At 64.5% G+C, this 16,541-nt stretch overlaps 1 protein-coding gene across 7 annotated transcripts in view; it reads left to right on the top strand.

The window, feature by feature from the left end:
- Positions 1-16,088, top strand: part of LOXL3 (lysyl oxidase like 3) — a 32,701-nt gene extending 16,613 nt beyond the window's left edge. For 2 of the 7 annotated variants that reach the window (XM_045017794.1, XM_045017795.1), the window contains exons 6-16: positions 3,854-3,913; positions 4,189-4,411; positions 4,646-4,826; positions 5,387-5,541; positions 7,248-7,421; positions 8,043-8,205; positions 8,838-9,081; positions 12,504-12,619; positions 12,775-12,911; positions 14,138-14,249; positions 15,212-16,085. In XM_045017794.1, the coding sequence (XP_044873729.1) occupies positions 3,854-3,913; positions 4,189-4,411; positions 4,646-4,826; positions 5,387-5,541; positions 7,248-7,421; positions 8,043-8,205; positions 8,838-9,081; positions 12,504-12,619; positions 12,775-12,911; positions 14,138-14,249; positions 15,212-15,285 (1,639 nt within the window). In that variant the 3' untranslated portion in view covers positions 15,286-16,085. Of the gene's footprint in view, positions 1-3,853; positions 3,914-4,188; positions 4,412-4,645; positions 4,827-5,386; positions 5,542-7,247; positions 7,422-7,538; positions 7,695-8,042; positions 8,206-8,837; positions 9,082-12,503; positions 12,620-12,774; positions 12,912-14,137; positions 14,250-15,211 lie in introns of all 7 variants that reach the window. The other 5 variants (XM_045017788.1, XM_045017791.1, XM_045017790.1 and 2 more) reach the window with 4 other exon arrangements.
- Positions 16,089-16,541: the final 453 nt, after the last annotated feature.

The following is a 16,541-nucleotide window of genomic DNA, read 5'->3' on the forward strand; positions in this document are numbered from 1 at the left end:
GGGTCAGCCCAGGGCCCTGGAGCAGAGCTCTTTCTCCTGGAGGGGAAGGAAGGGCTGGTGGACACGGGCCATTTTCTGGAGAAAATGGCAGTGGAGCAGCTGGGCTGGCTGAGAGTCCCTCCCCTTCCCCACCTGGCTCTGCCGCACCTAAGCCATGGGGCTGGCGGACTCGTGTGTGGTGGCAGGGCCTGGGGGCTGCAGTGGGAGCTGTGCAGCAGGGCAGCATTGACTTTCAGAAAGGGGCACTGCACAAAAATGAGGAAGTTAGTGAAACAGAAATGCAAAGGTACTGCACCAAAAGGGAAATCCCTGCAGCTGCATGGAAACTTTTTAAAGACACCATAATAGAGGCTCAACCTAAATGTAGACCCCGAATTAAAAAACACAGTAAGAGAACCTAAAAAGTGCCACTGTGTCTAAACAACAAAGGAAAAGAAGCAGTGAGAGGCAAAAAGGCATCCTTTAAACAGTGCAAGTTAAATCCTAGTGAGGAAAATAGAAAGGAGCATAAACACTGGCAAATGAAGTGTAGAATTAGGAAGGCCAAAAAACAATTTGAAGAATTGCTAGCCAAAGACTCAGAAAGTAATAGCAAAAAAATGTGTAAGTACATCAGAAGCAGGAGGCCTGCTAAACAACCCAGTGGGGTCACTGGACGATTGAGATGCTAAAGGAGCAGTCAAGGAAGATAAGGCCATTGCCAAGAAACTAAATGAATTCTTTCCATTGGTCTTCAAGGCTGAGGATGTGAGGGAGATTCCCAGACCTGAGCCATTCTTTTTAGGTGGGAAATCTGAGGAACTGTCCCAGATTGAGGTGTCATTAGAGGAGGTTTTGGAACAAATTGACAAATTAAACAGCAATATGTCACCAGGACCAGATGGGATTCACCCAAGAGTTCTGAAGGAACTCAAATGTGAAATTGGAGAACTACTAAGTGTCATTTGTAACCTACCATTTAAATCAGTTTCTGTACCAAATGACTGGAGGATAGCTAACGTGACGCCAATTTTAAAAAGGGCTCCAGAGATGATCCTAGCAATCACAGGCCAGTAAGCCTGACTTCAGTACCGGGAAAACTGGTTGAAACTATAGTAAAGAACAGAATTGTCAGACACATAGATGAACATAACTTGTTGGGGAAGAGTCAACATGGTTTTTGTAAATGGAAATCATGCCTCACCAATCTATTAGAATTCTTTGAGGGGGTCAACAAGCAGGTGGACAAGGGGGATCCAGTGAATATAGTGTACTTGGATTTTTAGAAACCCTTGACAAGGCCCCTCACCAAAGGCTCTTAAGCAAAGTTAGCTGCCACAGAATAAGAAGGAAGATTCTCTCATGGATTGGTAACTGGTTAAAAGATAGGAAACAAAGGGTAGAAATAAATGGTCAGTTTTCAGAATGGAGAGAGGTAAATAGTGGTTTCCCCCAGGGGTCTGTACTAGGACCAGTGCTGTTCAACATATTCATAAATGATCTTGGAAAAGTGGTGAACCGTGAGGTGTCAAAATTTGCAGATGATACAAAACTACTCAAGATAGGTAAGTCCCAGGCAGACTGCAAAGAGCTACAAAAGGATCTCACAAAACTGGAAAACTGAGCAACAAAATGGCAGATTAAATTCAATGTTGATAAATGCAAAGTAATGCACGTGGGAAAACATAATCCCAACTATACATATAAAATGATGGGGTCTAAATTAGCAGTTACCACTCAAGAAAGATCTTGGAGTCATTGTGGATAGTTCTCTGAAAACATCCACTCCATGTGCAGTGGCAGTCAAATAAGCAAACAGAATGTTGTGAATCATTAGGAAAGGGATAGATAATAAGACAGAAAATATCATGTTGCCTCTATATAAATCCATGGGACACCCACATCTTGAATACTGAGTGCAGATGTGATTGCCGCATCTCAAAAAGATATATTGGAATTGGAAAAGGTTCAGAAAAAGGCAACAAAAATTATTAAAGAGATGGAACAGCTTCCGTATGAGGAGAGATTAATAAGACTGGGACTTTTTCATTTTGGAAAAGAGACAGCGAAGTAGGACCATGATAGAGGGCTATAAAATCATGACGGGTGTGGAGAAAGTAAATAAGGAAGTGTTATTTCAGGGGTGAAAGTAACTTACGGGACTTACCTATACTGCCGGAGTCCTGAGGGGGGCATGGCCTCACCCGGAAGAGGCGGGGCCTCTCAAGATTTAAAGGCCCTGGGGCATCAGCTGTGGCTGGGAGACCCAGGGCCTTTAAATCAACCAGGGGCTCCCAGCTGCAGAGGTGGCTGGGAGCCCCCCAGGGCTCAGGGGCAAATTAAAGGGCCCAGGGCTCCGGCCCCCATGGGGAACGCCGAGCTTTGCGGGGCTGGGGCAGGGATTTAAAGGGCCCAGAGCTCCTGCCGCTGAGGGAAGCCTGGAGCCCTTTAAATCCTGGCCCCAGCCTGGCCACCAGAGCCGCGGCCGGGATTCAAAGGGCTCTGGGCTGCCCACAGCCGCGGGGAGCTCTGAGCCCTTTAAATCCTGGCCTCAGCCCGGCAGCCGCAGCCACGGGCAGCCCAGAGCCCTTTCAATCCCCATGGAAGCCGGTATGATCCAGCACGGCGTACTGGACCGGACCGGCTTACTTTCACCTCTGTGTTATTTACTCCTTCTCATAACACAAGAACTAGGGGGTCACCAAACGAAATGAATAGGCAGCAGGTTTAAAACACACAAAAGGAAGTATTTCTTCACACAACGCACAGTCAACCTGTGGAACTCCCTGCCAGGGGATGTTGTGAAGGCCAAGACTGTAAGAGGGTTCCAAAAAGAACTAGAAAAGTTTGTGGAGGATAGGTCCATCAGTGGCTGTTGGCCAGGATGGACAGGGATGGTGTCCCGAGGATAGCTTTGCACAAGTGTGGGTTGGTGGGTACATATGGGGCTGGCTGGCTGGGTGTACGGAGGGGGAGCGATGGGAAAGAGGATAGCTATGCACAGGTGTGGGTTGGTGGGTGGCTGGCTCCTGGGTGTACTGAGGGGGATACACTGGACAGGATAGAGGGGTAGCGCAGGACAGACTGGAGTCCATGGTTTGGGGCAGTATTTACATGGGTGGTGCCAGCGATACTGCACGTTACTGCTCCGTTTGGAGCAAGGGGGTTGAATTCTGGCCAGTGCAGGAGCGAGCAGTAGAGTCTGAATTCCAGCTTTCCTTCCCGCCCCAGACACACCGGGCACTCAAGCTATGCCGTGGGCTGACTGACGCTGCATCAGGAGGAGTGGGGCTCCCGGCAGGGCCTTGTGGGAGACAGCCTGGAAGCCTACCTGGCCCCGTGCAGCTAGCTCCCTGCCCGGGCCCCTGCCTGTCTGTGGGGTTACATGGGAGAGGGTGAGGTTGCGAGCGGTGCAGGCCCAGGGGTCGCCGAGGTGGGGAGCACGCAGCATGCATGCCATGGCCATAGGGCACCGGGCGCCATGTGTGCTGCATTCCAGGGAGCATGTGCCTGCCTGTGGGATGTGGTGGCTGGCGTGACACAGGACATGGCTATGTCACGCCTGTCATGGGCCATCAGGTGGGAAATGGAGTCACTGCAATGGGTGACTGATTTCCGGCCATGAGGTGGGAGAAGCTGTAGCTGGCAGCAGCTGCCCTCCTGCTGTGAGCCCTGCCTGAGGCCTGGTGGAATGGGCGGCACCCGGGCCCTGTCCAGGTGGATTTGGTGCCCACACGGCTGGATCTGGCCAGGGCCCTGGAGGCAGCTGGGCAGCCCTGTTCTGCCAGGCTGGCGGTGGCAGGCAGAGCCAGGGCAGGATGTTGGTTGCAGACCTGGGCTCCGAACTCCTTGACTGTTGTTTTCTATTTTCCAGGCCGGTCTCCAAAGCTCGCCCCAAACACAAGCACAGGGAGGACTTTGGGGTCCCCAAGAGGTAAATGGGTGCCCGGCACCAGAGGGTCCTGGAGTCCAAAGGCCTGTGGCCTGCTCTGGGGTTCCCTGGTGAAGGAGTGTGGGCCTTGCTGGCCGGGGCCGGGGGGCGTGCTGCAAGGGGCTGGGCCATGGAGTGACAGTCTCTCTCTTCCCTGCTGATTGATGGTGTTAGGGTCATGGATGGCGAGAGTCCCTGGGCTGGGCTCGGCTCCTGGCACCCCGCTGCTCCCCCCGCCCCCCCCGGCCAGGCACTCCAGCTCTGCTCTCTGCTGGCAGGTTGTACCTGGAACGGCAGCAGCTCAGCTACCGGCTGCACTCGGTGGCCTGCACGGGGAACGAGGTGCACATCTCCATGTGCCCCTTCGAATTCTACAAGGGCAACGCCACGGCGGCCTGCAAAGGCGGGATGCCCGCTGTGGTGAGCTGCACGCCAGGGCCCCTCTTCACCACTGGCAGTGCCCCAAAGAAGCAGCAGCAGCGGCAGCAGCAGCAGGGCCAGGTAAGCGCTCTCCGTGGGTTCAGCGTGGGGCATACCCACTGCCTATCAGGCAGTGACGCCAGCAGCTGGAACGGGGGGCGCCCAGGGTCAGTCACGAGGCTGCCCCGGCCCAGTGACTATCTCCCAGGGCCTGGTGGGGGCAGCAGGAGCCCTGAGGTGCCCTTGCTTCTGGGCCTGGCAGCAGTGCAGGAGCGTCGGCTGTCCTGTGACGTGTCTCCCCTGCTCTCGCCGCAGCAGCGCGTCCGGCTGAAGGGTGGAGCCAAGCCTGGGGAAGGCCGGGTTGAGGTGCTGAAGAACAGTGAGTGGGGCACCGTCTGCGATGACCGCTGGAACCTGCTGACAGCCAGCGTGGTGTGCCGTGAGCTGGGGTTCGGCAGTGCCAAGGAGGCTCTGACGGGAGCACGCATGGGCCAAGGTGAGCTGGGAGGGGGGTGGTGAGGGGAGGTGGTCTGGGGCAGCCCCGTGCGTACGTGGGAGCGATTCAGTGCATGGTGGGGAGCCCGTCAGGGCACGTCTGCCCTCTGGGCGCCTGCTTGAGCCCCTGAGCCTGTTGCTCTGCAGGGGAGAGAACCAGGTCAGGCGGGCTGAGGGCTCTGCATCCCAGGGACGCTGGCTCAAGGGGGCTCTCCCCACATCGGGGTGAGCCTGGTGCTGAGCCACTCCAGCTCTCAGTTAGTGAGCACTGTGCAGTCTGTGCGCCCTGCCCTGCGCCCTGCCCCTCTCCGCCAGCCTCTCCAAGGGGACTCCAGCCAGGCAAGCTGCAAGGGCTGGGAGAAATTCAGCCTCCGAGGGAGAGCCCAGCCCCTGGAGGGCCAGGGAAATGCCTGATGCCAGCCCCGTAGGAACCCATCAGGTCTGAGGAGACCCCCATATGTGTCCAGCAGGAGGGAGGGTGGGGCTAGAGTAGGTATGGGGATTTCCTGGGGCACTGGCTGCCTGCCTCCCCATCACCCTGGCCCCCCTGCTCCCTGCCAGGGATGGGGCCCATCCACATGAACGAGGTGCAGTGCACAGGCTCGGAGAAGTCGCTGTGGAGCTGCCCCTATAAGAACATCACGGCGGAGGACTGCAAGCACGCCGAGGACGCCGGGGTCCGCTGCAACATCCCCTACATGGGCTACGAGACCACGGTCAGCACCGCCCCTGTGCAGGGGGGCAGCCCGCAAGGGCTGGGGGACGGGGCCTGGCTTAGGGGCTCGCGGAGCCCAGGATCCGCTGCTCTGCCAGCGTCCCAGGTCACTGCCCAGAGGGGGCCATCTCCCCTGGTAGGGCTCACAGGGCCCAGCCCTCTGCCAGCAGCTTCCTCTCATGTCCCCCCGTCACACTGACAGCTCCTGGGCATGGAGGGGGCAGGAAAGGAGGCCCTGGCACCGTTCGTATGCCACCCCTGAGACGCAGGTAAAGGTGGGGCAGCGCCCGCTTTACCTGCAACGAAAAGGGTGCTAGTGCCCACCAGAGCCGGGTGTTACTGCAGTGGGGGGGAGCCATGGGACCCAAACAGGAACCCAGCACGTGCACAGAGCTGTCTGACTGCCCATGGGAAACCCAGTGTGTTAATGCCTTTCACAGGCAATCCACGAGACCCGGGGGTAGCTCCCTGCTCCGGGGGGGGGGGCGGGCGGAGGGTCATGTGCCAGCTGGGAGAGTCCCCTGGGGCGGGGGAGCACATCCCAGCTGGGTTTTTACCATCCAGAACACGTGGCAGAGACCCCAGTGCTGCCGTGGTGAGGCTGAAAGGAGACGATTCCCAGGCTGGGGTGCAGGAGGACTGGTCGTACCCTCGGCGCTGGGCACTTTGGGGGGCAGTCATGGGGGGGAAGGGGGGAACCCTCAGCACAGTCCCTCTTCCATTTCCTCTCTGCTTCCCCGTGGGTCGCCGCCCCATTCCGTGGTGCCCCTGCCCCCAGGTGTCTCTCTCTCCCATGTGGGTTGGTGCTGGCCAGGGGCTGTGATGATGGGAGGTGTCCCACACGCCCAGGGTCTGTTCAGTTCACAGCCCGGGCTGGAGCCGTTCCTCTGCCCCGGGCATGGCACCCCGCAGTGCCACCCCAGGTCTGGGGCGGAGAGGAGCATCCACTGGGGAACCTCAGCCTGCCCTGGGGCACCCGTCCCCGCCTGCGCCCACGGGGAGGGGAGTCCCGAGCACCCGTCAGGAGATGGCTGCTTTGCACTGCATGCTCCCTGCGTGCTCATGGGGGATGGGCACTGGGAAACTGGGCGCACACAGCTCCCCCCTCGGCTCGCTCCCACCGTGAACAAGGAGCTGCCCACGCGGCAGGTCTCTGCTGATTTCACTCCCCATCTCCAGGGCCCCCAGCACCAGCCTGGACGAGGATATTGGCTCCTGCACGGGCAGCTGGACAGGGCTGGAGTCACATGGCGTGAGCTCTGCCCTGGTCCTGCCGCACTGGCCAGTGGCGGATTGGGCCCCTGGTGGCCCCTGGAGATGAAGCGACTGCAAATCACCATCAGCAGATGGGAGGGGCCGTCTGGACCGCAGGGGGATCAGGGCTGGGGCGGGGGATTGGCTCCCCAGGCCAGCTCTGCCAGGCACTGCCTCGCAGCCTGAGCAGACAGGAGCTGGCCCTGGCACTGCCCAGGCTGCACCCACTCTGAGATACAAGGTTCAGGCTGCAGGGGCTCCACGCCGGCCCCTTTCCCAGCGCCAGTTCAGGCCCCAACCCCATGGTACTTGTGGCTACATGGGAGGCTGCTGGGGGAGGTGGGGGACGCCTGGAGCTTTGCAAGTGGAGCCCTCAGGGACCCAGCGGGGCCCTGCCGCCAGCCCCTCCCGCTGCCCCCCAGCTAACCCGGCCTTGTCACCTTCTCTCCGCAGATTCGCCTGAGCGGGGGCCGGAGTCGCTTCGAGGGGCGGGTTGAGGTGGCGCTGGGCACTGGGAGCAGTGGTGGCCCCACCTGGGGCCTGATCTGTGGCGATGGCTGGGGCACCCTGGAGGCCATGGTGGCTTGTCGCCAGCTGGGCCTGGGATTCGCTAACCATGGCTTACAAGTAGGTGTTAGTGCTGGCTTGGCTAACCGCGTCAGGCAGGGCAGCGTGCTGGGTTCGCAGGGCCGGCTGGCTGTGGGGTGGGGCTGCATGCTCACGGCCCACAGGGCTTCTTCACAGATCCGAATAGTAGGAGGAAGGACCCCAACCGAGGGCCGCGTGGAGGTGAAGCGAGGCAGTAAGTGGGGAACGGTCTGCAGTGAGGGCTGGACCACCAAGGAAGCCATGGTGGCATGTCGCCAGCTGGGCCTGGGCTACTCCTTGCATGCAGTGACGGTAGGTGCTGGAGGGGCCCACGCCTCAGGGAGTGTGGGGGGGCGGGGGTTCGCCCACCAGGACTGGCTCAGGGCTTGCTCGCAGGGCCCAGGCAGGGAGGGGAGGGACACTTGGGGGCTTGGTCTCTGGGAGCTGCTGGTGGGGATAAACACACAGGTGGCGTTTGGGCCCATGCCCAGCATGCGGGAAGGTATGCACAGGTCTCGCCGGGGGGAAGAGGGGGCATGGCACGGGCATGGCACACACAAGTGTGGGGCGGGAGGGACATGCCAGGGGCTCGGTGCCTGGCTTGCTGTGCGGAGGGGCAGGGGGCACACAGGACACTGACCAGCCCGGCGTCTCTCCCAGGAGACGTGGTACTGGGATGCCAGCAACGTGACGGAGATGGTGCTGAGCGGTGTGAGGTGCGCTGGCCACGAGATGGCACTGAGCCACTGCCAGCACCACGGAAACAGCCTCAACTGCAAGAGGACGGGCACCCGCTTCGCCGCCGGGGTCATCTGCTCTGAGAGTGAGCGGGGGGCGGGGGGGAGCTCTTGGTCACCCTGGCCCCGACTACTAGCAACTCTCAGTGTGTTACGTGGGCTGCAGGTTGAGAACCACAGCACCCCCCGCCCTAAAACTGCCCACAATCCCCTATGCCCAGTGCCCTCGCCCAGTGTGGGGCTAGGAGTGGAGTCCTGGGCATGGGCCGGGCGGCAGCCCCAGCACCAGGCCAGGAGCAGAGCCCCACGTAAAATCTGGGGCAAACCCCTAGAGCCCCCCCCCCCCCACACGTACCCCCAGACCCACTCTCCCAACCACTGCAGCATTAACCAGCCCCTGCTGGCAGGAGTGTGGGTGGAGGCTGCAAGACCCTGGCTCCCCTTAGCCAGCTCCACCTCCTGCCAGACCAGAGCAGCAACTTCTGAATTGTTTTTTAGCACAGCTGGACCACAGCTGTGCAGGGCAGCATCCCCTTGCTAAGAACTGCTCTGAGCCATCCTGTGCTCTGATTGGCTCATCCCTGCACTAAACCAAATATGGCCTTGACCTCCTCTGTCCGTCCCCCCCAGCACTGAGCAGGCCCCTCCCCCCAGAAAGGAGCAGGTGCCCCCTGCATCCTCCTGCCCCCCAGCGCTGAGCAGGCCTCTCTCCCCGCAGCTGCCTCAGACCTGCTGCTGCACGCCCCGCTGGTCCAGGAAACGGCCTACATTGAGGACCGTCCCCTGCACATGCTGTACTGTGCCGCGGAGGAGAACTGCCTCTCCAGCACTGCCCGCAACGCCAACTGGCCCTACGGGCACCGCCGCCTGCTGCGCTTCTCCTCCCAGATCCACAACAACGGCCGCGCCGACTTCCGCCCCAAGGCCGGGCGCCACTCCTGGGTCTGGCACGAATGCCATAGGTAAATGGGGGGCTCGCCATGGCTCAGACATGCAGGGGTGCGGGCCAGGGCCCAGCTTGGAAGGAAGCTCAACTGGGCCTAGACTGGGCTGGGGGAGGCCGAGGTCTGACGGAACAGGGGTGGGCAGGGTCTGGGGGAGGCTGAGCAGGGTTCAGTGGAGACTGAGGTCCCAGGGGAGGCTGGGCAGGGGCCAGGGGAGGCTGAGGGGAGGAGGAGGCTGGGCAGGGGCCAGGGGAGGCTGAGGGGGGGAGGAGGCTGGGCAGGTCCCGGGGAGGCTGAGGGGAGGAGGAGGCTGGGCAGGGGCCAGGGGAGGCTGGGGGGGGGGAAGCTGGGCAGGGTCCCGGGGAGGCTGAGGGGGGAGGAGGCTGGGGGGAGGAGGATGGGCAGGGTCCCGGGGAGGCTCAGGCGGGGAGGAGGCTGGGCAGGGTCCCGGGGAGGCTGAGGGGGGAGGAGGCTGGGCAGGGGCCAGGGGAGGCTGAGGGGGGAGGAGGCTGGGCAGGTCCAGGGGAGGCTGACGGGGGGAGGAGGCTGGGCGGGGTCCGGGGGAGGCTGAGGGGGGAGGAGGCTGGGCGGGGTCGGGGGGAGGCTGAGGGGGGGAGGAGGCTGGGCAGGGTCCCGGGGAGGCTGAGGGGGGAGGAGGCTGGGCAGGTCCCGGGGAGGCTGAGGGGGGAGGAGGCTGGGCAGGGGCCAGGGGAGGCTGACGGGGGAGGAGGCTGGGCAGGGTCCGGGGGAGGCTGAGGGGGGAGGAGGCTGGGCAGGGTCCCGGGGAGGAGGCTGGGCCGGTACAGGGGAGGCTGACGGGGGAGGAGGCTGGGCAGGTCCCGGGGAGGCTGAGGGGGGAGGAGGCTGGGCAGGGTCCGGGGGAGGAGGCTGGGCAGGTCCCGGGGAGGCTGAGGGGGGAGGAGGCTGGGCAGGGTCCGGGGGAGGAGGCTGGGCAGGTCCAGGGGAGGCTGAGGGGGGAGGAGGCTGGGCAGGGGCCAGGGGAGGCTGAGGGGGGAGGAGGCTGGGCAGGTCCAGTTGAGGCTTAGGGCCGAGGAGGCTGGGCAGGGTCCCGGGGAGGCTGATGGGGGAGGAGGCTGGGCAGGTCCCGTGGAGGCTGAGGGGGGAGGAGGCTGGGCAGGTCCAGGGGAGGCTGAGGGGGGAGGAGGCTGGGCAGGGTCCCGGGGAGGCTGAGGGGGGAGGAGGCTGGGCAGGGTCCCGGGGAGGCTGAGGGGGGAGGAGGCTGGGCAGGGTCCCGGGGAGGCTGAGGGGGGAGGAGGCTGGGCAGGTCCCGGGGAGGCTGAGGGGGGAGGAGGCTGGGCAGGGTCCCGGGGAGGCTGAGGGGGGAGGAGGCTGGGCGGGGTCTGGGGGAGGCTGAGCGGAGAGGAGGCTGGGCAGTGACCCGGGGAGGCTGAGGGGGGAGGAGGCTGGGCAGGTCCCGGGGAGGCTGAGGGGGGGAGGAGGCTGGGCAGGGGCCAGGGGAGGCTGACGGGGGAGGAGGCTGGGCAGGGTCCGGGGGAGGCTGAGGGGGGAGGAGGCTGGGCAGGGTCCCGGGGAGGCTGAGGGGGGAGGAGGCTGGGCAGGGGCCAGGGGAGGCTGACGGGGGAGGAGGCTGGGCAGGGTCCGGGGGAGGCTGAGGGGGGAGGAGGCTGGGCAGGGTCCGGGGGAGGAGGCTGGGCAGGGTCCCGGGGAGGCTGAGGGGGGAGGAGGCTGGGCAGGGTCCGGGGGAGGAGGCTGGGCAGGTCCAGGGGAGGCTGAGGGGGGAGGAGGCTGGGCAGGGGCCAGGGGAGGCTGAGGGGGGAGGAGGCTGGGCAGGTCCCGGGGAGGCTGAGGGGGGAGGAGGCTGGGCAGGGGCCAGGGGAGGCTGACGGGGGAGGAGGCTGGGCAGGGTCCGGGGGAGGCTGAGGGGGGAGGAGGCTGGGCAGGGTCCCGGGGAGGCTGAGGGGGGAGGAGGCTGGGCAGGGGCCAGGGAGGCTGACGGGGGAGGCTGGGCAGGGTCCGGGGGAGGCTGAGGGGGGAGGAGGCTGGGCAGGGTCCGGGGGAGGAGGCTAGGCAGGGTCCCGGGGAGGCTGAGGGGGGAGGAGGCTGGGCAGGGTCCGGGGGAGGAGGCTGGGCAGGTCCAGGGGAGGCTGACGGGGGAGGAGGCTGGGCAGGTCCCGGGGAGGCTGAGGGGGGAGGAGGCTGGGCAGGTCCGGGGGAGGCTGAGGGGGGAGGAGGCTGGGCAGGTCCCGTGGAGGCTGAGGGGGGAGGAGGCTGGGCAGGGTCCCGGGGAGGCTGAGGGGGGAGGAGGCTGGGCAGGGTCCCGGGGAGGCTGAGGGGGGAGGAGGCTGGGCAGGGTCCCGGGGAGGCTGAGGGGGGAGGAGGCTGGGCAGGTCCAGGGGAGACCGGGGGGAGGAGGCTGGGGCGGGGTCTGGGGGAGGCCAGGGGGAGGCCGCACCCTGGGGAGACCGTGGCAGGCCGTGCTGGTATCCTGCCCGTGGGCTGCTGGCCAGCTGCTCGGTCCCTGCCTGGTCTGCCAGGGTGAGGTGCTGCAGGGCTGTGGGAGTGGCAGTTGTGGGGCTGGGTCCCCCCGTGCCAGGTCTCTGGGCCAGCCGGGGTCTCAGGATGGGGTGGTGGGAGCCTTGCAGTCATTGAAGCAGGTGGAAGTGGGGGGTAGCGCTTGCCACCGCGTGACCCCTTGAGCAGCCCCAGGAAGTCCTGGCTCCAGGCCGTGCGGGGCAGCTGGGTGCCTGGGTCGTCCTGTCCAAGCCATGGCGAGTCTCCTGTTTGCTCCATGGAGTTCAGTCCCGCTCGGGGCCGGGGGGGGCTCCCAGCCTGGCAGGGGAGCTCTCGGGGAAGGGCCATGGGAGAGGGCGGGGAGGGAGGGGCTTGGCTTGGGGATGGGAGGGGGGAACCCTGGGGGAGGCTGCTGTAGGGCAGGTTATGGGCGTGTTGAGGGAGGGGGATCTGTGGGCTCCGGTGGCACAGAACTCGCATGGGGATGCAGTGGGGCTGTGAGCACTAACGTGGGGGGAGCAGGATCCCCTGTGACTGCCCGTTCTGGGGGCTTTTCCTTGCTCCCCCTCGTTCTGCAGGACAATGCAATTGCAGCGGGTGCTGGAGCGGGAGTCGCGGTGGGACCGGGCTCTGTGTAGGGCTGCATGAGAAAGCGCCCGGGGGGTAGGACTGGGGCCCCTCTGGGGGTCTGTGTCTGGGCTGCCTCTCTGGGACAGACGGACACACACGCCGCTTCCCACTCCATGCCTCTCTCCGGGCTGCCCCTTCCCCAGGATATTCCCAATACGCCGCCCCATGCATGTCTCTGGGCCTCCACCCTCCCAGGCGTGTCTCTGGGCTCTCCCCCCACCCCCGCTGCAGCACTGGGATCTCTGGGATCCCCTGTCTCTCGCCCCGCCCACTGTGTGTCTGTGGGTGCAGCGCCTTCGGTTTGTGTCTCTTCCCAGGCACTATCACAGCATGGACATCTTCACCCACTACGACCTCCTGACCCCCAATGGCACCAAGGTGGCCGAGGGCCACAAGGCCAGCTTCTGCCTGGAGGACACGGAGTGCCAGGAAGGTGGGTGCAGCAGCTCGGCACTGCCGCGAGTCGCGCTGGAAGCGAGGGGAGAGCCCGGGGGGAGGGTGTCTTCTCCCTCTGGGGCTGCCCGCCTCAGGCTGGGCTTGCTGTGGGGCAGAGGGAGGGCCAGGGTAAGTGAGCTCACCCTGTTCCAGACGTGGCCAAGCGGTACGAGTGCGCGAACTTCGGAGAGCAGGGCATCACCGTGGGCTGCTGGGACCTGTACAGGCACGACATTGACTGCCAGTGGATCGATATCACCGATGTCCGGCCCGGCAACTACATCCTGCAGGTATGTGGGGGGCGAACAGAGGCTGCTGCACCCTCCCCATGTGTACGGGGGCAGCCGCCAGGTACCCGGAGCTGCAGGCGCCTCTTCTCTGCCTCCCACTTCCTAGCCCGTCAGAGCTTGCTTTGCAGAGTGTGTGCAGAGCGTGTGGAGCGGCTGTGTGCGTGAGGGGAGGGTGGTGTCTGGGCGGGACGGGCCAGGCTCGGCTGGATGAGTTTATTGGTAGGTGCTGTCCTAGAGCTGAGGTTGCATTTAGTTTGGGGCACAATGGGGCCGTGGTCTCCTCTCCTGTGGCAGTGAGTTCCACAGTCCAGGCCTGGCCTCCAGGACCGTTGTCTCCCACTCTCCCCACCGTGGGCTGCCAGGGTCAGTGTCCCTGCAATGCAGCTGTCACAGGCCGTCAGGGAGGGTTCCCTGGGGCACGTGTGGCCACCAGCCTGGCTCTGTACTCAGCGGGGAGGCTGGGCCCAGCGCCCTGTGCTGCTGGGTGTGGACCAGGTGGAGCTTTCTCAGGCCAGAGGCTTTGTGCATAGCTGGGCCAGCTGCTATGGCCCCGCCTGTGAATGTGTGTGTGGGGGGGGGGGGGCAACTCACGTCATCCAGGGAATTAGCGTTTAAACCACCATCTTCTTAACCGTGTATTTAAAATCCAGGCTGACAAAGCCTCAGCATGGGGCAGCTGCCATTCTAGCCAGAGAGGAACAGTGGGGCACATGGAGCCCTGGCCGGGGAGGGGGCAGGGGCGGGGGACACAGGGGCACACGGAGCCCTGGCCTGGGGGGGGCGGGGGATGGAGTTGGGGGCACACGGAGCCCTGGCCTGGGGGGGGGGATGGAGTTGGGGGCACACGGAGCCCTGGCCTGGGGGGTGATGGAAGAGGGGACACGGGGGCACACAGAGCCCTGGCCGGGGGGGGGATGGAGTCAGGGGACACGGGGGCACACGGAGCCCTGGCCTGGGGGGGGGGATGGAGTCAGGGCACACGGGGGCACACGGAGCCCTGGCCGGGGGGGGGATGGAGTCAGGGGACACGGGGGCACACGGAGCCCTGGCCTGGGGGGGGGATGGAGTCAGGGGACACGGGGGCACATGGAGCCCTGGCCTGGGGGGGGGGATGGAGTTGGGGGACACGGGGGCACACGGAGCCCTGGCCGGGGGGGGGATGGAGTCGGGGGACACAAGTGTGGGTGCCAGGCAGTCCCTCAGCCCCAGGTTGGTGCCCCTGGCAGGTGGTGATTAACCCCAACTACGAGGTGGCCGAGAGCGACTTCACCAACAACGCCATGAAGTGCAACTGCAAATACGACGGGCATCGCATCTGGGTGCACAACTGCCATATCGGTACGGTGCCGCGCCAGAGCCCCGGGAGAAACGGGGGGCAGGGCGGCAGACAGTGTTGGGGGCGGTGCAGGCAGGTGGGGGAGGCGCCAGCGTTGGGCACGTTGGGTGATGGGGGGGGTAGATTTGGGGGGAGGGGAAGGGGCATTGGCTGCGGGGTAGGGCAGGCTGAGGGCAGTGAGGGGTAGGTTGGGGGGTAGGTTTGGGATAGTAGGGGGAGGGGAGTGCTGTGGCGGGGGGTGTTGAGGGCATGGGGGTGGGATAGGTTTTGGGGGATGGTGGGGACTGGGGAGGTGGCACCGGCTGCAGGGCAGGGCTGTGCTGGGGGCAGGGAGCTGGTGGGAGGGGAGGTGGCACCGGCTGCAGGGCAGGGCTGCGCTGGGGGCAGGGTGGGTGCTGGTTTTGGGGAGGTGGCACTGGCTGTGGGTGTGGGGCAGGGAGCTGCTGGGAGGGGAGGTGGCACTGGCTGCGGGTGCGGGGCAGGGCTGTGCTGGGGCAGGGTGGGTGCTGGTTTTGGGGAGGTGGCACCGGCTGGGAGTGTGGGGCAGGGAGCTGCTGGGGCAGGGTGGGTGCTGGTTTGGGGGGAGGTGGCACCGGCTGGGAGTGTGGGGCAGGGCTGTACTGGGGCAGGGTGGGTGCTGGTTTGGGGGGAGGTGGCACTGGCTGGGGGTGTGGGGCAGGGTGGGTGCTGGTTTGGGGGGAGGTGGCACTGGCTGGGGGTGTGGGGCAGGGTGGGTGCTGGTTTGGGGGGAGGTGGCACCGGCTGGGAGTGTGGGGCAGGGCTGTGCTGGGGCAGGGTGGGTGCTGGTTTTGGGGAGGTGGCACTGGCTGTGGGTGTGGGGCAGGGAGCTGCTGGGAGGGGAGGTGGCACTGGCTGCACCGGCTGAGCTGGGCAGCGCTGGGGCAGGGGGCTGTTAGGGGATGTTCTGCCCTCACTGGCGCCTGCATTTCGCCTTGTGCTTCAGGTGACGCCTTCAGCGAAGAGGCCAACAAGCGGTTTGAACAGTACCCAGGACAGCTCAACAACCAGATCGTATAGTGACCCCTCTCCCCCCCTCCGCCCCCCCACACAGCCGGGTGCTCCAAGGAGGAAGCTGTTTGTCCCGGGGCAGTGCCACGTCCCGGGCTGGCTTGCGGGGCTCTGTGCCCAGGGGCAGCCTCTGGCCCAGCCTGGCTGTGGAGTCCTCAGGAATCTCTGATCTCAGGCAGGATTTTCCTGGGCTGATGTGGCCACCACCTTCTTGTCTGGCCGCCCAGGGCCTCACAGGAGGTAGGCTCTGGGCACTGCGCCCCACGGCACCCAGCCCTGCTCGGGGAGAACTGTGGACTTCTACCATGGGGCAGTACGGGGGCTTCCGCACCTCGGTGTGGGGCTGAGGTGCAGCATGACCCCAAGCAGGGCAGGGTTAGAGCCTGGGCCAAATCCAGCAGCTTCCTCTCCCTGGGAGAAGCTGGAGAGGTGTGTGGATGGCCATCAGCTGCCTCCAGCTCTGCCCCCCATCCTCTCCTCCCACCACTGCCCCACACTCATTCTGCCCCTCCACCCCTGGCCTGACCAGCCCCCCCGGTTCCTAGCCATTCTCCTGCCCAGCGGCCACAGGAACCTCATGGAAGAGCTGGCACCGGCTCCAGGCACCTTACGCAGCATCCCTTTGCCCATGCCACCTGCAGGGCTGGCCGCGCCTGGGCCGCCGCGCCTTTCTGCGTGGCTATGGACTGAGAGCTGACCCACATCAGGCTGCCCTGCTCGCAGCCCCAGGTCCTGCTTCCCCGACCGTGGCTGGGACGCCCCGTCTCTCAGTTGTCATTTTATTTTCTGTATAAAAGTGACGGTCTGTTTCCCTGAGTGCTGCCGGCTGGTTTTTCCCATGGGTTCCGCGCAGGGGCTTCCTTCCTGGCCAAGGGGAGAGCCCTGCCCTGAGACGAACCAGGCCGGCTGCTCCTAGCCACAACTCCCAGCAGGGGAAGGCGCCTGCACAGAGAACAGGGCAATGGCGGCCCAGCTGCAGTGCGAGGGCCAGAGGTGAGGGGCAGAGTGGCCTCCGGAGGGGAAGCCTAGTGCTCCCTAGGCCACAGGCTGGGCAGCTGCTCCTGCAAAGGCTGGGGTAGGGCTCGTTAACCCACAGCTGGGGGGGGGGAAGGGGAATGCCACCTAATGAACCTGAGGGGACAAGCCACAGGAAGGCCAGGGGGGCAGAGCTGGGCCTGTCCCCAGGGAGTGGGGTTTGCTGGTGTGAGAGGAGGGGGCAGACTGCAGACCTTGGGGGCAGGGGGAAGGTGTGATAGGGAAAGGTG

The sequence above is a fragment of the Mauremys mutica genome, chromosome 5 (assembly GCF_020497125.1).
Source record: "Mauremys mutica isolate MM-2020 ecotype Southern chromosome 5, ASM2049712v1, whole genome shotgun sequence".
Lineage (NCBI taxonomy): Eukaryota > Metazoa > Chordata > Testudines > Geoemydidae > Mauremys > Mauremys mutica.